The following is a 22,468-nucleotide window of genomic DNA, read 5'->3' as shown; positions in this document are numbered from 1 at the left end:
CAGCAAAAAATGCGATATAAGACACCAGACATCCAAATAAATTTCTAGTTATGCTTTATTGAATATCTCCAGACCGGTTTCGGCTGTCCAGCCTTCTTCAGTGGAATGAAAAAGTTTGAAACACAGTTTATTCACAATTATTTATAATAGTCCTTAACCAATAGAAACAATGGTATAGCCCAACCTAGTGGATGGAGTGTTACAGTGCACATATTAGTTACATTTTAATAAATGAAAAACCAACAGTTCTGATAGACACATATAGTGTCTTATGTTGGGATGCCCACAAGAATGAATATATGGTTATTGTCAAGTACAAATAGTAAATAGGTTAAACCTTGGTTGAAAAGTATAAAAAATCCAAGCATATCATATTGGTTTAAACTGTATATATTGTTCAGCCTTACAAACATATTATATATGTAACCTCATTTAGTAAATGAAGAACATAGCTACATATTATATGATGTATATATTGTAAATGGTATAAATATGACAACAAATATTTATGCAATAATACCAAAAACCTCTTCCACCTACATGAAGCTCTAAAAGTCCAAATAATTAATTCATGACATATATTAAAAACCTCTTCCACCTACATGAAGCTCTAAAAGTCCAAATAATTAATTCATGACATACATTAATTATAAATGTCTAACATATATTAGACTAAATAGATACTCCATGTTACTGTGTACTGATCTAATTATAACTTAGATGAGTAACATCTTGTAAACAATCATAATGACTGCAGCTAGAATATACAGTATAAAGAATTCCGGACCTAATGTACAAATACATGTACAAATAAATTGTACAATTCTCAGTGCTCCTTAAAAATTTTGAAACCAATAATAATTAAGGTAATAAGGTCTTCAGCCATTCTAAGCATTTGTTTTTTTATGCATATGGGCCTGAGCATGTGGTTTGGACGTCTGTTTTCTAAGTGTGGGTGGAGTTTTAGGCCTGGATGAAGAAGATGGCGTCTGTTTAAAATGCAAGTCTGTAGGCCTGAATATACCCTCAGAAACCGGTGCCTACACAGCGGCTCCGGACCCATCCAAGGTAGATACATCGGCAGGTTCCATAGTCGAAGAAGCATCTCATGGCATACCAGACTCCGAATGGGTCTCGGTCTGAAGTAGTGGGTATCAGGGGTTGCGAAAGCGCCTCACTGAGTACCGCTGAACTGGCATCTAGCTTAGCGGAAGTGTCGTTGGCAGTTTTGACCTATGCGGTTGATCTCTGTCTTTATCCTTACATTTTTCGGAATATCGGTAGTCTGATGGCTTACCGAAGCCATTTCTGGATAGTTATACTGAGTACCAAAATAATTTGCTGCAAATATAGACTGCTGACGATTAGTTCTGGGGTTGAACAAGGCACAAAACCGACAGCGAGGGACGTCGTGGTCTGGGCCTAAGCAAGGAATGCAGTACGAATGAAAATCTTTGAGGTATTTGCTTTCCACAAGTAATACAATTGTTAACTTTTACTGACATCGGTTAAGAGCAAGAGAAAGGATCCCAAACGGGGTATTTAGCTTTTTTTGAAGACTTTGGTTTTGAAATTCGAAAACGAAAATTTCAGGAGTCTGCCGACTGGCACTTGCGAACTGCTTCTGCTTCGGGCACCACGTGGCAAGAAAGACTGATGTAATGGTGTCAGCTACATGTTTTGTACCCCTGATGACCTGACGTCATGGAAGAATTGACGGCATCCGATGCAGGAATCCAAGACTCTGGTATTCAGGCCAGCTGAGGGCTACCTGCAGCCAGATAACCCAAATGTATTGACTGCAACAGTGAATATACTCTAACATCTACATTTATGGGAAGTGTACACAACTGTACTTTATAGGTCACATTAAAGGTGGGAAAAGTTTTGAAATTATTTATTGTGGTCTCATTTTTTTATATTACAAAAACCTGTTATTTTAACAGGGGGTCTGTACACTTTTTATATCCACTATGTGTGTGTGTGTGTGTGTGTGTATATATATATATATATATATATATATATATATATATATATATATATATATATACATACATACATATGGGTCTGTATTACAACATTGAACTCACAGGAGTCCAAACGTTATAATATTGAACCCAATGTTCGAAAGATGAAAATAGCGAAGCCACGGAAATGGCCAGGGAAAAAATCTGTGGGCTGTTTTCGGGGCTTTACTATTTCCTCCACTGTGGTGCGATCTTGGAGTTGGTGTGAGGCACAGCCCCCCACATTAGTTTAAGTTTAAAGTGTAAGTTTTTTTTTTTTTTTTTTTTTGTACCGGAACAGTGATTTTTTTTTTCCCTTGGGGAAAAAAAATCGCTGTTTTGTGTTTTTGCAGTTCTTTTGTTTCGGACATCATGGTTTGATATTACCACGTTCAAACTCCTATGAATTTGGCGATGTAATATAGACCCTATATATATATATATATATATATATATATATATATATATAGATAATAAGATAATATATTCTCTCTCTCTCTCTGTATGTATGTATATATATATATATATATATATATATATATATATATATATATATATATATATATATATATATATAATCTATGGGTCTACCTGATAACACCGATACGCCAAAACACAGACAACGAAATAACCGACATGAAAAAAACAACAAAGAATGTTCAAAAACACCAAACTTCACATGCCCGACAAACCAAAATCCCGACAATCAACAAAACAAATACCTTTCCCGAAAAACACACACAACACAAGCACACCAAAAACCTTACAAACCTACACTAAACCTTACATACACAACTATCTATGCACTAACCTTAACTCAAACCCTAACCCTAAGGTCCGTCACTGTCGCACACTTACCTTACCCACACCCTAACTCACTTAACCTGCCCCTAAACCTAAAGTCTGTCACTATCGCATACTTACCTGACCCGCACCCTACCCTAAGGTCCATCACTATCACACATTTACACACACCCTGACCGTAACGTCCATCCCTATCGTACACTTACCTTAAGATGTCTGTGTTCTCAGCGTCTGGATTCTCAGCTGTCTGTATTCTCCGTTGTCGATCTTCCAGTTTCGGTGTTTTCCTAGTCGTCGTTGTGCACTGTCAGCGTTTTCAGATACATCCATATATATATATATATATATATATATATATATATATATATATATAAAACCAATTCCAAGTACACTCAAAGAACCACTTCACAAATACATACAAAATAGTATGAGAATAAAGAAATACTGTCTTTTTTGATGTATCATCTAACCATGCGTTTTTGAACATTGTTTTATGTGTAGCTAAAGGACTAGAAGATGAAAATATGACAAAATATGAAAAATGGAAGTATATCCTAGGCCATGTTAGAATATGTAGTTCGAAAAATGTTGAACTAGTGAAAGTTTCTTGTAACAGATTGTATTATGTCTCCTTTTTCCTTTAGATCTTCTGCTGCTGACACAGAATTTGATTTGGTTATTGGACACATAGAGGATATTATTATGGGTAAGGAATGAAAATGAAATTATATTTTTAGCATATATTGGCAGCTTTCTCTTCATAAAATATAATAAACTGATTATGACAATAAGTATATGTTTGTTCCTGTTTCTTTTCAGTATGGTTGCAGTTTAAAATGTTAGTGCAACTCAAGTCCTTTTCCTGTCTTTCCTACACAGTTTTTGATCTGTAACTGCATGTAGCTGGATGTTCGTCGTGCATACAGCTGCAGTCATTACACTTGGGTTATCCTGCCGTCAGGCGGGTCCTCGGTCGGCCGAATTCTCTAAGTCTAGGTCCGGCGTCGGTTGTCGTCGCTTCTTCCCTGACGTCAGTGTGACAGGGGTATAAAAGAGGCAGCCGACACCATTTTCTTCAGTCTTTCTTGCCACGCGGTGCCCTAAACAGAAGCAGTTCGCAAGTGCCGGTCAGCCAGCTCCTGAGATTTACGAACAGTATTTCAGCCGAAGTCTTCTTTAAAGCTAAGTACCCCGTTGGGGAAACTTTTCTTGCCTCAGACCGATGTCAGACAAAGTTAATAATTGCATTTCTTGTGGGAAGCAAATACCGCATAAGGACTTCCACTCTTTCTGTATACCTTGCTTAGGGCCAGACCACGACATCTTGGCCTGCCGTTTTTGCGCTAGGTTTAACAAGCGCACTATTAAGCGCAGGGCGGAGTTCGCCCTTCATTATTTTGGCAAAAAATTTTATTATATCATGTCGTCTGATACACCGATGCCAGTTTTAGGCAAAAGACGCAAAGATAAGGACCGACATCCGAGGCCTGCACCGAGTACTGAGACCACGCTTAGGCCGACTACCGGTTCTCAGCGAGGCGCCTACGCAGCCCTCATCAGGGGTTCTCACCCCCCCTCAGACAAAAGACCCAGGTTGGAGGAAGACTCCCCTTCCTCAGACCAGGCTTCTATTACCTCAGACCATTCTGAGGGCCGGGATTATGCCTATTCCCCTTTTGAAGACTCTAATGCTGGGGAGTCTATTCCCTCGGTCTCCCCCCCTGAGGACTACTCTTTTGGGGAAACCCTGCATACATTGAGAGAGCACTTTCACTGGGAAGGCCAAGATTACTCAGATTCCAAGAAAAGGCTCAGGGAATTTCTACTGCTCCCCCAGCATAGGTCCCTGGCTATCCCTCCTGTTTTAGATATTTTGGATGATGTGTACGCAGAAGCCAGTCTTAATCCAGACTCTTTTCCTCCAGCCCCTGTTAAACCTGACAGATATTACCGGGTTCCTGATTCTCACCAGTTCCTTTATAAAAGCCATACTGCTGACCCAGAAACCATTTCACAGGGTCCCAAGGGGATTAAGGCCTCTATTGCTAAAAACCCTTAACCTTCAGAGAGAGACTCCAGAGCATTAGAAAGATGGGGGAAAAAGGTGTATACATCAGCCACTTTAACCATGAGGGCATTAAACTGTCAATTTCATATGGTAAAGTACCAACAGTTCTTGTTATCTCAACTGAAAAGTAAAATGACGCACACAGAACAACCAGATTTGAAAGAGTTGCAGGATTTGTTGCATGGAGCAGAGCAAGTGGGGAAACATACCTTGCAGTGTGGTTTTGATGCTTTAGAGGCCTCATGTAGAGCTGCTGTCACGGGGTCTGTCATACGTAGACATGCTTGGCTCAAAGAGCAAACCTTACCAGATCATTTCAAAGCAGTGTTACTAGATGCACCACTTCAAAAAGATGTATTGTTCGGTGTTAAAGCTGAGGAGGTGCTAAAGAAAATGGAGGAAAAAGCGAAATCTATGCAAACAGTTAAAGATTTCTTGCAGGTACAACCTCCACGCTTCAGCAGAAACTGGCCTTCAAAAAATTGGTCCTTTCCAGCCACGGGCAGACCCCAAAGGGGCAGATACAGATGCCCAAGGCGTAGAGGACAACCTCAAGGATCTTACAGAGCTAGACAGTGGCAAGCACCAACCCCAAGAGGTGGAGAAGATAGACCACAGTCATTTAGAAAACAGACCCAATGACTTCCCCCTATGCCTGCCAAACAAAGCTATAATGGCAGCACCTTTGGGCGGAAAACTGGCCTTATTTTCAAAAAATTGGCACATTTGTTACAAAAGACAAATGGATTCTGGATATTATAGACAAGAGGCTACAGGTTTCACTTTCACACCCTTCCAAAAATGAGAGGCATGCCAAACCTGCCACAAAATCAAAGGGCAGAGGCACAAAGACAAATTTCCGCTCTCATGGATATGAAAGCTATTCAAGAGGTACCTGCAAAAGAACAAGGTCAAGTTTTTTACTCAAGACTATTTCTGGTACCAAGGAAGGACAAAGATTGGAGACCCATCTTAGACCTATCTATTCTAAACACATATCTAGAGGTACCAAAATTCAAGATGCTCACATTACAGCAGCTTCTTCCCATGCTGGGCAAGGAGTCTTGGCTGGTAACGTTGGACCTCAAGGAGGCATACCTGCATGTCCCTATCAGACAAGATTGCAGAAGATACCTCAGATTTCTTGCAGGTTCAACCCATTACCAATTCTCTGCATTGCCCTTTGGCTTATCTACTGCGCCCAGAGTGTTTACGAAATGCCTGGCATCAGTAATTGCCTTCTGCAGACAACAAGGAATACAAATCTACCCATATCTGGACGACTGCCTGATCCAAGCGGACAGCAAGGACATACTATTGCAGCACCTGGCATTTGTAATAAAACTGTTGAACTTCCTGGGATACACAGTCAACAAAAAGAAATCAAAACTAATACCTTCTCAACAGATAATTTTCCTGGGTGCCAGCTTAAATACGACAACCCAGATGGCCTACCTCACGCCAGACAAACAAGGGCAACTGTTTCAATACTTCAACAAAATGGCAACTTTAACCAGACTAACTGCAAGGAAAGTCCTGCAGGCTCTGGGGTTCATGGCATCTTGCATCCTACTAATACCATGTGCAAAGCTGCATATGAGGAAACTACAATGGTACCTAAAAAACTTATGGTCTCAACACAGCCACAGCTTGGAAACAATTATACCATTCATTCCATGCCTTCAAAAGGAATTTTTATGGTGGGCTCAAGCATGCCAAAGAAACACAGGTCTCCCTTTCTGTTTACCTCAAGCAACTCAAATCATCACAACAGACGCCTCAGACTACGCCTGGGGAGCACACATGGCAGATCAGCGCATTCAGGGAAAATGGTCTCAAAAAGAGAAGCACCTACACATCAACCAAAAGCAGATGCAAGTCGTGCAAAATGCTCTTATGACCTTTAAAGACCTACTGCATCCAGACCAGCTATTAATAAGGACAGACAACACCACAGTCATGTGGTACATAAACAAATGGGGGGGGGGGGACTCATTCATACCCCCTGTGCAGGCAAGCTATGACCCTGTGGAACACAGCACTGGAATTACAAATTCAACTACAGGCACAATTCCTGCCAGGGAAGGAAAACACACTGGCAGACAACTTAAGCAGAAATATGACAGACCCACACGAATGGAAGTTGCATCCTCAAGTCTTCTCAAAGATAACTCAGGCATGGGGACAGCCAGACATAAATCTATTTGCTACCCACAGAAATTACCAGTTGGAGAAATTCTGTTCAAGGACCTATCATCCACAGGCCTGGAAAGTGGACGCACTCTCTTTCAATTGGACAACATTGAAAGTCTATGCCTTCCCGCCTCTACCTCTACTGACCAAAGTTCTATTAAAAGCCAGAGCAGAGAGGCCACAAATGATTCTCATTGCTCCAGACTGGCCACGACAACACTGGTATCCCTTCCTAAAGAGACTGTCACACTCACCACCATGGATCCTACCTCTAGTTCCTCTTCTGTTGTCCCAGCACAACTACAAAACCCTTCACAGCCAGCTCAAAACCTTAAATCTAGCTGCATGGAGAATACCTTAACTTCCCAACAGACTCTCCTCTCCTCTCCAAGGAGGTCCAGGATGTTATCTTGGAGGCCAGGAGACCCTCTACTAGAAAAATCTACTCTGCCAAATGGAAACAATTTTGTTCCTGGAATCAAGAAAAAGGCCAGAATCCTTGGGTAATAAATATACCTCAAATTTTACAGTACCTAGCTGAGATGTTAAACAGTGGCCTTTCCTTCTCCTCCGTCAAGATCCATGCATCAGCCATTTCAGCACAATACAATACAGATCCTCCTTTATTCTCACATCCTCTCTTAAGGCAGTTCCTCAGAGGGGCAAAAAATATAAAACCCCCATGGAAACCACCAGCCCCAGCTTGGGACCTCAACTTCGTATTGGAAAAACTGACCCTGCCTCCTTTTGAGCTGGCTTCTTCAACAGAGCTACAATACTTGTCATGGAAAACAGCCTTCCTTCTGGCTATTACCTCAGCACGCAGGGTTTCGGAGCTACAGGCCCTCATGGCTGTGCAACCATTCCTCATTTTCCATCAGGACAGGGTTTCCTTACGAACCAATCCTACCTTCATGCCAAAGGTAGTATCCAGTGTAGCTCTGAATCAGACTATTCATTTACCTACCTTTTATCCAAATCCGCAGAACAAAGGAGAGAGGCTACTACATTTCTTGGACATTCACAGGCCACTTCGTTATTACTTGGACAGAACAAAGTCATTCAGGAAATCTGAGCAGCTCTTTGTGTCCTATGCTACAGGTGCTCAAGGAAAGGCTATTTCCAAACAGACTATTTCAAAATGGATAGCCCACTGCATACGCTTTTGTTATTCATTCCATGGAAAATCAGTGCCTGTATACATCAGATCCCACTCCACCAGGGCTACAGCTACCTCTGCAGCTTTCCTCAGGGGGGTCCCTACCAAGGACATTTTGGAAGCAGCTACCTGGAGTTCAGTACACACTTTCTCCAAGCACTACCACCTTCCACTATACTCAAAATGTAGAGAAGGCTTTGCCACAGCAGTCCTGCAGGGCATCCTAGCCCCACCTAATTCCACTTAGTACCTGCCACCCTTACTTAGCTTTGGGATTCTACCCAAGTGTAATGACTGCAGCTGTATGCACGATGAACATAGTACAGTTTTGTATCTACCATAAATGTAGATGTTCGAGTGCTCATACAGCTGCAGTCCAGGTTACCCTCCCTCCTTCCCCTCTTAGGACAGGGCTTATGACAAACACCTTTAACATACAACCTCTTTGGGGTATTCCTTTATGGTGTATTTGCTTGCATCTACTGTTTTGATTTATCTATTTTGTATGTTTGCATATTACCATGTTTTGCCTTCCTTTCTGGGGGCACCTGACATCTGGGGCAAGAAAAACTGAAGAAAATGGCGTCGGCTGCCTCTTTTATACCCCTGCCACACTGACGTCAGGGAAGAAGCGACGACAACTGACGCCGGATCTAGACTTTGGAATTCGGCCGACCGAGGACCCGCCTGACGGCAGGATAACCCAAGTGTAATGACTGCAGCTGTATGAGCACTCTAACATCTACATTTATGGTAAGTACAAAACTGTACTTTGAGTTCTTCTTGGTAAAGAGTTCCATAGGAAATTGCTTCCGATGTAGTTTCTAAGTGTGTTCCATCAGTGGTTTCTTTTTCCTTAGATATTTCCCTTCTTCATGTTTCTGCAAAAGTGAAATTAGTACACTTTTATGATGGAAGCAAGTTCCCGAAACCTGAGGGATGCAGAGTGATGCAGGGTTTTTTGATTCTCATGTGGATGCCAGTTGTGATGGAACTTAGAGTCATAGCAAAATTTCTTTCTGCATCACTCTAGTTGGTATCATTTTATAAGTTGTTGTATTGCACAATAGTCTGATTGGGACTGCTATACAGAAATTATTTTATTTTTCACTCTGCCCTCCTCTTTCATAATGCACTTGAATGAACTCTTCTCCTCTTCCCACCAGCCTCACTTAGCCCTCCTTTGTTCTCCTTGTTATAGTGCCTGCTTAAATCCCTAAATCCCAGGTGCTCTTGCCAGGTTGCCCCCCCCCCACCAGTTTCTAATGGAGTTGACCCTGCAGTGCACATTTTGTAATGCCTGGGGAGCCAGGGACTCTGTAGAAATGTAAGGCACAATACTGGGAGCCGTTATGTGTGTGAGGCAGCTGGGTAACTGTTCTTAGCCATATCACCTTTCCCAGCTTGCTGACATTCCTGTGTTGTTCAGCTTGGTGGGCAGTAGCAAATGACTTGGGAAAACACCCACACCAGGCCCTTAGAGTGCCCAAACCTCATAGCTCTCCAATATGTCCGTCCTATTTGTCTTTAAGTATCACTGGAATGTCCAGCTTTTACCATACCACAGCGAGTTCTCCTAGAATGCTTCCCTCCCCACAGGATAAACACACCAATCCTCTCTGCCTGTACAATAATGTGCCCAAGCCGTTTATCAAACTTGGGATGCCCTCAAGGCTTTATCTGTGTATGCCACAGGTACAGACCCACACTTGAGTGAGTTGTTGATTGATAATTGCATTGCTAAGAGCTGGTGATGTTCACCTCAAGCCAGAGCCAACTAAAATTTTGCTGAATGATGCTGTCAATCTAATGCATCATTTCATTGTTCCACCTCAAAAATAGTGTATTTTTAAACTTGTTCTTAATGATTCCATTTAAATGGATAATTTATCAACAAATGGGACCTTATGAAAGCATTAGTCCATACTAGAAACCCACATATAATAGGCCTATTTGAGACATGAATAAAAGGCAATATAATTCTATCTTCTGATGATATGTGCTAGAGTGCATTTTATATTGAGAGCATTGCACTCATGAATGCATTGTCCTGTTAATTTAATAAATGTATTTATGCTACTCTACTAAAAAAAATAAAATAAACACAAGCTTGAACACTGAATCCCCAACCTCAGCTGACTACCAATTCACATGATTAACCTGGAGTAACTAGAGCAAGGACCACTGTGTCGGAACTGCATATTCTGTCAGCCATGCCTTAATTTACTGTGCTGGAAGACCTTTTAATCTGAACTGGCTTGGTTCAGACATTGCAGTGCTAAACAAAACTCTTGTCTTTTATAGCATTACTCAGGTCATTACCAGACCTGTCAAGCCGAACTTAATATCTGACAGTGACACCCTGCTAAATGTTATTGTTAAAAACATTCTAGATGTAGTCCTGCCCAACCCACATACAGCCAAATAATATCAATAATTTGTGCCCCCTAGCAGCCCGGCTCTCGTTTAAAAGCAGAAAGAACACTCCTTTTTATGCAGTATGAAGATTTCTCAAACTAAGGAGACAGTACTCATAAACTGGCCTATTATTATTTCCCAGACAAATGAAGTCAGAGCCTTTAGTAACTTTTTTTGATCTAGTGGAGGTTCAAAATAAATTTCCCCCTTAAACTGAGAAGGTTAAAAGGAAATACATTTATTTATTTATTTATTTTATTTTACATTTGTTAACCGGGAAAGTCCGACTGGATACAAGTCCATTTTCAGTGGAGGCCTGAGGAGAAAAGCTGCAAGAGATGCAATTTTATAGTTAACAGATAATAGAGACAGTAAATTACATGCAAGTAATAATCCGGTTACACAGATGTTAGCATAAGACAATCATATGAGACATAGTAGAGCAAAAATGGAAAGCACTACAATGGAAAACATTCATGAGATACATTTCTGTCCTCACTAGGGAGGCTGGAAGTACAATTTGTGCAACAGTCTAGATATAAGGCATTACTACTTGTTTTGTATACAAGATAGGTCTGTAGGTAAGTCAGCCAGAGGTGAGAGAGGAGCATAGTCTGTTATTCATGAAGTGAGTTATAAGTAGTTTTTTGTATTGGGTTGAGGAGTTGTTGCTTGTTATATGGGCAGGATGGGAGTTCCAGATTTTAGAAATATAGTGGCTGTAGATGGATTTTCCTGCCTCATTGTAAATTTGGTAATCTTAAGGAGGTTTTGGGTGCTGGATCCTAGGTTTCTAGTGGTGGTGTAGGGTTGAAGTAGTTGTTGTAAAGCTGGAGTATTGTTTGTGTGATGTAGTAATTTGTGAGCCAGTGATAGTTGATTGAATTGGAGTATTAGGGGGAGTTCTAACCAATTTAGTGTGTTGAGGCATTCAGAGTGATGTGTTCTAGAGGATGAACCAGTAGCATATCTAACTGTCTTGTTATAACAACTGTCGAGTTTGTTTAGGTCAGTTTTGCGGAGATTAGTAAGAACATGGGAGGCATATAGTAAGGTAGATAATAGATGTGTTCTGGCTAGTGTTATTTTGGAGTGGTTAGAGAGAAATTGTTTGTTTCGATAGTGTACCAAGTTTTTTATGAACTTTTTTTATGGTTAGGGAAATGTGTAGGTCAAATCTAAGTTGGTTGTCAATTACCATGCCTAGCAGTTTGGTGTGATTGGTGGGGGTAATGGCGGTATTGTTATTTGAGGAGATTATGAAGCTATCTGAGGGGAGTATAGATCTGTGGGTGCTAAAGAGGAGTAGTTTTGTTTTAGCTGGGTTAAGAATGAGGTTTTGATTGGTGATCAAAGTTTCAGCTAGGGAAAAGCATTCTTGTGTTTGGGAGTGGAGGATGTCTAGTGACTTGGCAGCGCATGTTATGGTGGTATTGTCTGCATATTGCACTATTGAGGCTTTAGGAATGTTGGCTGGGAGTTGATTTGTAAATAGAGTGAAGAGCAATGGTCCCAAGATGGAGCCTTGAGGCACTCCTAGAAAGACAGGCATTAAGGGAGAGATTTGGTGTTGCCATATTACAGATTGCTGCCTGCCATCTAGGTAGCTCTTAAACCAAGAAATAGTAGAGTTACTAAGGTTTAGGGTGGATAGTGAGTGAAGGAGCTTTGCATAGCTGACCATGTCAAAAGCTTTGGATAAATCTAAGAATGTAGCTGTTTGGATAAATCTAAGAATGTAGCTGATACGAGCAGGTCGTTGTTTCTGTGATTATTGATGGTATTAGTAAATGAGGTGAGTGAAGTGGAGCTTTTGTGGAAGGGTCTAAAGCTGTGCTGCTGTGAGGATAGTAGTTTGTTTTCTAGGAGGTACTTGAGCAATTGCATATGTACGACTGTCTCAAGAAGTTTTGATAAGGGGGGTAGTGTTACTATAGAGCAATAGTTGTTGAGTTCTAGAGAGCTTACCACCTTTGTGCAGTGGGATTATATGAGATATTTTCCATAGCTGAGGTACTTTACACTCAGAGATAGATCTATTTATTAGGATGGAGACTGGGTAGTCTATAGCTTCTGCGGCTAGTTGAAGGTATACAGTAGGTAGTTTATCAGCAGCTAGGGTGGTTGTTTTGAGTTTTCATAGTAGTTTTAGTATGGTGTTGGTGGGTACTGGGTTGAAGCTAAAGTTGAGGCCATTGTTTGAAATTTCTGGTGGAGAGGGAGTTGTTGTTGAAGTGGGGTTGCTGGCGCTAAGTTGTTTATTTGCAAGGGCTTGGATTGTTTCTGTAAATAATTTGTTGAACTGTGTGGGGATATTGTCATGGTTATTTGTTGTTGGAGTGGGGGTGGTTGCTTTCCCTGGTTGTAATACAGAGTTGATTGCTGCCTAGAACTTTTTTGGGTTGTTTATATGTTTATTCTGTTTATTTTTGTAATAGGAGATTTTGTCTGGTTTGATATGTTTTTTGGCTTTCTTGCTTAGTTCATGGTATGTTTGTTTATCTACTTGGGATTTGCTATTACAAAAGTTTGTCCAGGCTTTGTTTCTATTTTTGAGGAATGTTTTTAGTGTCTGGAGTTAGCCAGGGGGCATGTTTGGTCTTAATTCTAGTGGTTCTGGGTGGAGCATGATGGTTAAGTATTTTTGTGAAGGTTGTGTTTAAATCTAGTACTGCTTCATCAAGGTCTAAGTTTTTTAGGGGGGTCCAGTTACACAATTTTAGGTCATTGTTAAAGTTGGATAGGTTAAAATGTTTCTTGTTCCTAATTTCTCTGACAGTTACTTGGGTCAGTTGGGGTGTTTTACTTAGTAGAAAAGTAGCTTGGTGGTTGCTGAGGGTGTCTGGCAGACACCCTGCTAGGGATATTAGGGAAGGATGCGATACAAGTATCCAGTCCAGTTTGGATTGATGCTTGGTTCTATTGTCTGTTCTTTTGGGGGAAGTTATAAGTTGTGTTAGTTCGTGTAGGTTGATGTGGGAGAGTGGGTTTTGACTGGTGCAGTTGTTCCGGTCAATGTTAAGGTTACCTAAAAGAATGTTTTCTTGGGGGAGGGAGTTAGATATCCAGGATTTCTGTGATGGAAATATTGTTGCCTGGAGGGATATAGCACCCTATAATATTGATATATTTGTTTGGGTTAAGTTGTAGTCTAGTGAGGGTGAGTTCAACGTTTTTGAGGTCTGGGGTTGTAATGTCTAGTTTTAATGCCCCTCTGCCCTGAAAACACAGCTTTTTAAAACAAGATTTCACGAAGTGGTTGGGAAAGAATAAATGATCTAACCTTTCAAATTGATTTGTTTTTACAGAGGAAGGTAGGTTAGCATTGAAAGCTGCTAAATCTTTTAAAAGAAGAAGCAGTTTTTTGTTGCAGAATAATTTTAAAGCTTCTGGAAGGCAGTAAAATAAATTGCATATGTTTACACCTCTAGAGAGCCTTTGTCGACAACTTCACCTGAAATTGAAAGTAACTTATTTTATATTAAGGAGAACATGCTCCAAGTATTTGGTTCTACAGCATTAGAATCTTTTAAAACCAGCCTTAAATCTCATCCTGTGGAAACAAAGCATTGGATAACGGCTTTTATTTCAAGGCAATATCTGCTTGGTCTTTATCAAAGTTACTTGAAAGATACAACACAGCCCTGGTTGCTTAAGAACAAGTATTTATCCTCACTGTCTCAGCATGGCCATTTATTTTATAGCCAAGCACATTAGCTTACATTATAAACTTTTCACAAACTTCAGGCTCTATTCCCCCCCCCCCCCCAACACACACACACACACACACACACACACACATATATATATGCTCACTGTGTCCAGTAGAAGTTATTGACTTCAGATTCCTGTGGCTGTAAATTTGACCCAGTACTTTTTAATCAAGCCTTAGAGCATTAATTCAGGTAGCTCACTCCCAGCATGATTTATGTAAATGTTACAACATTCAAATAGCAGTAATACAGAGCCACTAAATGCTTATATTCCAGTATGAAAAACACTGCCTCATTTTTAATGATGTGTGGAGTGGTTTATGATGAAACTTAAAAGGATGAGTGCTGGGCAGAAGTAGTATTTTCCATGTTTATAAACATGCTGCTTTTTGAATTTCCTAAACTTTAAGTGACTATCTGTTTAGATGATCTGATTCACCACAAGAAACAGAGTACTGTTATGAGCATCCGAAGAAAAACTCAAGTGAGTCCAGAAACCTATACCAAAGACTAAAGATACATAAATTGATACTGGACCATGCAGCATTATTAAAACATGCTTTCTGGTATCACTTAGAAGTTCATGCAGATAGGCAGGCTCACTTAGTGTGTGCCTTCAGGATGTTTGATACTGTCACATACACACCAGTTGTTATTTCTTAATACCCTAGAGTCTGGCTGGATTCCAGCCGTACATTTGTACTTCTTATAGAATTGGTGGTGGTCAGAGTTCTAACGGCTGAAATTTTGCTGTAGTAACCATATTTTGATTGTCTAAGTAGGATGGACAATCGGAGCAAATGTGTTTATTTCTGGACTGGAAAATGCTGTACTACTTTAACCCTTCCCTTTATTAAAAATACATATTTGTTACAATTTACTCTAAAACAAAAAAAAAAAAGATTGTTGCTTTCTGTCCTTATATGAAGTAAAGGCACACTACTGCTTATCATTGCAAAAAATAAAAATAAAAACATAGTGGCTTCCATTGCAATTTAAGCTAACTTTTCTATTTGCTTCTGAATGCTGTAATTTTGAAATGATGTAGACGGGATGGGAGAGTAGAGATGTCCTGTGTTTACAAGGCTTTGAAGATCATCAGACATTTATACAGGAAAACAAGGTAGGAAGTGATAAAGAAGAAATGGTTACTGTGGGATGCAAAATCCTATTGTAAAGCCAGTAGTAATACAATTGAACAAACTCTTTACAGTAGCTAAACTGATTATACTATTTGATTTTTTTTTTTTTGTTCTCATAGCTCGCTGTGACTAACTCACCCATTCCCTTGTTAGTTAGTTTGTTCCTCTTTCACACTGTTATCGTAGAGGAGGTGCTGGCCTAATCCTGCTATGACCCTAGAGTTGTGCCTTACCTCCCCAGGAAAAGAGCAGCCTTACTGTCTGTTACCCCAAAGACTGTCATGCTTCTCTACCATCTTATTTATTCAGGTAGGGATGTGGGTGAATATTGCTGTAATGTTTCATGTGGACCCTTCTTCTCTCCTGAAGAGAGTGACCTTACAGTTATCTTCAACCTAAGACTACAAGTCCCCCTTTTAAAGGAGATGAGAGCTATGGGGCATGCATTATGTACATGGCATGGATTTTTAGTATGCAGCTGTAAGGAATCATAACTGGTTAGAGAAAGGACAATATCACAGGCATCACAGAATTAGCTTGTTGAGGCATGCCTCAATTTTAGACTAAACTTGTTTGTTCATTCTCCCACTTGCTGTTTGAGCAGCTAATTAAACTTGAATAGTCTATGTTGCAGTCAGAGCTCCATCTGTTTATTCTATGAAGCTGGACTTGTAGGGCCTTAATTTTAAAATATTTATCAGGCGTTGGATAATTTAAAAAGATGGCCAGTGTTAAAATGAATTATTTATTACTTTAGTGGAAAAACAAAGCAGAATCGGGATAAAAGCAACATTTTCCCCTGTATTTTATCACCTTGTGTGTGATGCAGACATTAGATGCAAAATTTTAAAAAATATTCACAAATTTTAATAGTTTTTATCTTAATTTGTTTTCGGTAGAAAAAGATAGTATGTGTTTGCTTTGATATGGTTAATCAGGCCATCTGACTACCTAGCAGATTTGTGTTTTAAATTTGCTTGCTGGTAACCCAGATAGAAGCTGAAATTAATGCATCTTGAAGTCATTACTGTTGTGTGAAGACGATTAAGAAGAGAACCGTAGAATATGTGATCCTTTAGTCGAGTGGAAGGCCTGAACCTTGTAGGATTCTACAGGTTCTCTGTCTTCAAAGAGTTGGTTGATTTGCCTTGTGGACCAGAGATTTAAAGACCTGACTGTGCTCGATACAATGGAAGTTTGCCAGCTCAGGGTGTTTGAAAGGCCAGGTAGACAGTGGGAGTGAGCAGTTAAATGTGGCTCACTCATCCCAGAAGAGGGAGCCAGTAGACCTGCAACATTGTTGACCTTGGCCAGCAGACTGGGGTACTGCAAGGACATAGCCTGTCAAGTCATAGTGGCTGTGCACTGCAAGAAATCCAGGAGGCTTGTCTCCCTGCTATGCAGATTGACTAATGTAAGTCAAATGCTGCCACAGGGAGGCAGTCAGGTGAAGAAAGAATGGACCCCGAGAAGTATAATAGCCTGTGTGTGCCCCAGAGTGAAAAAAGTGTTATTTGGCTTTTGCCCTTGTCCAGGAACAAATGGGCCACAGAGCTGCTAGTTTGTCTCATTCCACTGCAAGGGATGAATGGATCAGTAGTTACGGGGGAGAAGAGTAGAGATGAATGAAGACCCTGGATGACAGTTAAAAATGCATAGCATTACTATTTCCTTTTGCTGCTTTTTTTTTTTTTTTTTTTTTTTAAACCTCCGCTGAAAATGGGCTTCTACCCAGTCAGACTTTCCCAGTAATCAAATGTCAATAAATAAATATTTCTTCAGATTTTTTTTCCATTTGTAACATACTGTGGCTATAGTGCCATGACATCATGCAGCTAAAGTGATATGGTTAATTTCAGCCTTGTGTGACTACGCTGTCATTAAAGCCTTAAAGATTCATTTTGAAATTTCAGAGGGGGGGGGTGAGGTATACCTTTTCATACAAAGCTATCTAGTTACAAAGTTTCTGCACTTGTTTATGCACTTACAGAGTTAAAACTGTTTACGCGGAATGTTAATTTGAGATTATTGTTTAAGGAAACTATCCATTTAGAGACAGGCATATGTAAACTATGTTTATTCCATGCAGCCATCCTGTTGTGAGTGCATTTTATAACCTTGTGAATTACAATTGCATAGATATTGTAATAATTGAAAGAATTTTAAAAAGTTTTATAACTTGTCACTTGAGGAGCATAAAGCGTTAAAATGTTTGTGAGAGAATGATGATATAGATAAGGAAACTGATAAAGGAGGAGCAATCATTTTAATGAACAAAACTGATTATCTGGAAGGAATGCATGTTATTCTACCTGACCGTAGACTTCTGATGAAGGGTTGACACCCGAAAGCGCTTATCTATTTTACCTGTTGTTTGTTCAAGAAGGGATTTTTTAATAAATACTTGTGACTATATAGCTGTGTTCTGCCATTGATTATTTGTTTCATTGACTGTTGGTATCGTTTGGCAGAACTTAAGCCAACACCGAGCATTTGTTTGGGATTGTTTATATTCCTGTACTTCCTGAGATGCGTCTTTTTCCAAACAGGTCAAAGTTTCTTGGTCTATATACTGTTTTTCACAAATCTGTTGTATTAATGAACACAAATTTTTATTTGAGGCTTCTGACAGTTTTTCTCGTGGAAGTAGATGTCCTTCAAGGATGCATCTGCAGTCATAACATATGGGTTGTCCTGCCTCAGGCAGCCCTTCGGTCGGCCGGATTCCAAAGTCTGGGTCTGGCCTCGGCTGATGTCGCACTTCACCCGACGTCATAGCTCCTGGGGTATAAAGGCATCAGCCGACGCCATTTTCCTCAGTCTTTCTTGCCGTGCGGTGCCCGAAGCAGAAGCTGTTCGCAAGTGCCGGTCGGTCAGATCCAGAGATTTCAGCTACCGAAGACTTCTAAAAAAGCTAAGTACCCCGTTGGGGACTCTTTCTTGCCTCAGCCGATGTCAGACAAAGTAAATAATTGTTTAACTTGTGGGAAACAAATACCTCATAAGGATTTCCACTCTTACTGCCTTCCTTGCTTAGGCCCAGACCACGACGTATCAGCTTGTTTAGCCTGTGCTTCCTTCAACCGACGGACACTTAGACGTCGGTCGGAGTTTGCTGAAGAGTTTTATGGCTCCGCTTTTGCATATAAAATGCTGTTGGAGACTCCGACTACTCATTTAGCTAAAAAACGCAAGGAAAAGGACAGACGCTCGCGGCCTGCGGTTTCGGCTGAAACCACGGTTAGGCCTACCGCGAGTGTCTCAGTTTCGGCTGAAACCGAAATCTCGATTCTCCCTTCGGCCGAAAGCATGCCTTCGACAACCGAGGCCACACAGGCCCCGGCTGAGTCGGCTACAGAAATTCCTACTGAAGAAGCAGGCACACAAGATTTGTCCGACACCATACCATTGGACATCTCTACTCCTGCACGTGGGGCAGCTAGACCCCCTGCTTCTATGTCTATCAAGGCCTTCTCCAGGGCTAAAGCAGCTAAACTTTCCAAGGCCTTACCTACAAAAGGCTCCCTCTCACAGACCTACCTCAAGTTCTCAGATTCTCAGCCTTGCTGAGGACCTTATTTCTCTGATCAGGGGATCCCAACCTCACCCAGACAGGGCCTCACAACCCCCTCCTGAAAAGAGGCCTAGGACTGAACCCCCTGAACCTCTCTCCTCTGACTATTCCTCAGATGGTTCAGATTTATCTGACCATCAGGAAGGACCATACTCACCTTATGAGGATTCTGATCCAGAAGACTCCATTCCTTCTGCCTCCCCTCCAGAAGAATTTTCATTTGGGGAAACTCTACACTCAATGAGGGAACACTTCCAATGGCAGGGTCAGGATTTTTCTGATTCTAGGAAAAGGCTAAGGACTTTTTTACACTTACCACAGCATAGGCCTTTAGCCATACCACCTGTACTTTCAGTTGTTGATGATGCATACAATGATGCCAGTTCTGCCCCTGATTCTCTTCCCCCGGCCCCTGCCAAACCTGACAGATATTACAGGGTCCCAGATTCTCACTTCCACTTGTATAAGGCCCATGCTGCAGACCCAGAAACTATTTCTCAGGGCCCTAAGGGTGTTGCAGCTGCCACTGCCAAAACCCCTACCCTCTGAAAGAGAATCAAGAGCATTAGAGATGGGGTAAAAAGGTTTATACATCTGCTACTCTTTCTGCCAGGGCTTTAAACTGTCAATTTCACATGATACAGTACCAGGAATTTTTGTTAGATCAGCTGAATAAAAAGCTGTCCTCTCCTGAACCTTTAGACCGTAAGTCCCTTCAGGATTTGGTACACAACTCTCAGCAGGTCAGTAATCATTTCTTAAAATGTGGCTATGATGCACTGGAGGCTTCATTTAGATCAGCTATGACTGGAGCAGTGATTCGAAGGCATGCCTGGCTAAAAGAACAATCCTTGCCAGACCATGTTAAGTCTAAACTCCTAGATGCCCCTACGGAGAAACTAAGTTTATTTGGCTCCCCTGCACAGGAGGTTCTAAAGAAAGTGGAAGAAAAAGCAAAATCTGTCCAAACAGTCAAGGATTTTCTGCAGGTCCAACCTCCTAGGTTCAGCAGAAATTGGCCTTCAAAGAATTGGTCCTTTCCAGACACCTCCAGAGCACAGAGAGGCAGAGGTCAATCAAGGAGTGCCTACAGGGGTCGTCAGTGGCAACCTGCCAACCAGAGAAGTGCCGCCACAGCTGCGACTGCAACCACTTCCACAGGACAGACACAATGACTTGGCTCTGACTCCGCCTACCAGGGAACAACTGGAAGCACCCTTGGGCGGAAAGCTAGCTTTATTTTCAAAAAACCGGCATTGCATTACAGGAGACAAATGGACTTTACAAACAATAGACAAAGGCTACAGGTTTCACTTCCACACTCTACCAAAAAAGAGAGGAATGCCAAACCTTCCACCAAGCCAGAAATCAGAGGCTCTAAAACAAATCATCAGCTTACTAAGGATGAGAGCAATAGAAAAGGTACCATCTATGGAACAAGGCCAAGGATTTTACTCCAGACTATTCCTTGTACCAAGAAAAGAAAACCAATGGAGGCCTATTCTCGACTTGTCCGCACTGAACACATCTCATTGTTCCAAAATTCAAGATGCTGACCCTACAGCAACTTCTTCCCATGTTGGGCAAGGAGTCTTGGCTGGTGACTCTAGATCTCAAGGAGGCATACCTGCACGTCCCTATACGACCAGATTGCAGAAGACACCTCAGATTTTTTGCAGGATCAGAGCATTATCAATTCTCAGCATTGCCCTTTGGCTTCTCTACTGCGCCCAGAGTATTCACGAAATTCCTGGCATCAGTAATTGCACATTGCAGGCTCCAGGGAATTCAAATCTACCCATACCTGGACGACTGCCTAATACAAGCAGACAACAAGACAAAAATAATAAAGGATTTGGCCTATGTCATACAACTGCTGCAAGCCTTGGGATACACAGTCAACGTACAAAAGTCAAGACTAGTGCCATCCCAAAGGATAACATTTTTGGGTGCAGAACTGGACACAATAACTCAGATGGCTTTTCTCACAGAAGAAAAACAAAAGCAACTACCAGTCTACTTCATGGCATTAACAAGACAGACTCAGCTTACTGCAAGGAAAGTCCTGCAGGCCCTGGGTTACATGGCATCCTGCATAATCTTGATCCCACATGCCAGGCTGCATATGAGAAAATTACAGTGGTACCTAAGGAATGTATGGTCTTAACACAGGCACAGTCTAGAAGCCCTGATACCAATCATTCCATGCCTGAAAAAAGATTTCCTGTGGTGGGCTCAAGCCTGCCAGATCAACAGAGGACTGCCTTTCCACAAACCACATCCAAGGCAGACCATCACCACGGACGCCTCAGACCTAGGCTGGGGGGCACACATGGAAGACAAGTGTATCCAAGGCCTATGGTCCCAAGACCAGCTGAATCTACACATAAATCTAAAGGAGATGCTGGCAGTGAAGCATGCAATCGAGGCATTCAAATCATTCCTCCAGCAAGGACCCCTGCTGATAAGGACGGACAATACCACAGTCATGTGGTACATCAACAAACAGGGAGGCACACATTCATACCCTCTATGCCGGATGGCAATGGACCTGTGGAACTTAGGCCTGAATCTCAACATCCAACTGCAGGCCAGATTCGTACCAGGAAAAGAGAATTCACTAGCAGACAGCTTAAGCAGAACTACCACGGATGCTCACGAATGGATGCTGCATCCAGACATCTTCAAAACCACAACAAAGAAATGGGGAATGCCAGAGATAGACCTGTTCGCCTCCCCACTCAACCACCAACTGAAGAAATTCTGCTCAAGAGTATACCACCCACAAGCCTGGAGGGTGGACTCCCTTTCTTTCAGCTGGAAGGCCCTGACAGTATATGCCTTTCCACCTCTCCCATTGATGTACAAAGTTCTACTGAAGATCAGAGAGGAGCAGCCAAAGGTAATTCTGATAGCTCCAGACTGGCCAAGGCAGCATTGGTACCCGCTACTGAGAAGCATGTCTCGGACGAACTCATGGCCTCTACCTCTATGTCCTTTACTTCTAACGCAGAACAACTACAAGACCCTGCATCCAAACTTAAAAATGCTGCAGCTAACTGCTTGGAAAATTGCATAAAACAAAACCAACCTGTTTTATCTCAGAGAGTCAAGGACATTATCCTGGAGGCTCGCAGACCCTCCACAAGGAAAACATATTCAGCCAAATGGAAGAGATTCCTCATTTGGAGTGCAGCAAAGGGAACAAATGTCACACTGGCAAACCTAGCACACATCCTAGAATACTTAGCAGAACTGTTCCACAATGGCCTGTCCTATTCTTCCATGAAGATTCATGCATCAGCAATCTCAGCAAAGTACAACATGGATCCTCCTGTCTTCCCTCATCCTCTCCTCAGACAATTTTTGAGAGGGATCAAAAATGTAAAAC

At 41.5% G+C, this 22,468-nt stretch overlaps 1 protein-coding gene across 2 annotated transcripts in view; it reads left to right on the top strand.

Moving 5' to 3' along the window:
- Positions 1 to 22,468, top strand: part of LOC122809706 (ADP ribosylation factor like GTPase 2 binding protein) — a 355,290-nt gene that overhangs the window by 82,883 nt on the left and 249,939 nt on the right. For both annotated transcript variants that reach the window (XM_044081399.1, XM_044081398.1), the window contains exon 3: positions 3,455 to 3,516. In XM_044081399.1, coding sequence (XP_043937334.1) covers positions 3,455 to 3,516 — 62 coding nt within the window. The remainder of the gene's footprint in view (positions 1 to 3,454; positions 3,517 to 22,468) is intronic.

The sequence above is a fragment of the Protopterus annectens genome, chromosome 8.part0, assembly GCF_019279795.1.
Source record: "Protopterus annectens isolate FY-2018-M chromosome 8.part0, PAN1.0, whole genome shotgun sequence".
Taxonomy (NCBI): domain Eukaryota; kingdom Metazoa; phylum Chordata; order Ceratodontiformes; family Protopteridae; genus Protopterus; species Protopterus annectens.
The sequence above is the reverse complement of the archived record's forward strand: the minus strand, read 5'-3'. Positions and strand labels throughout refer to the sequence as shown.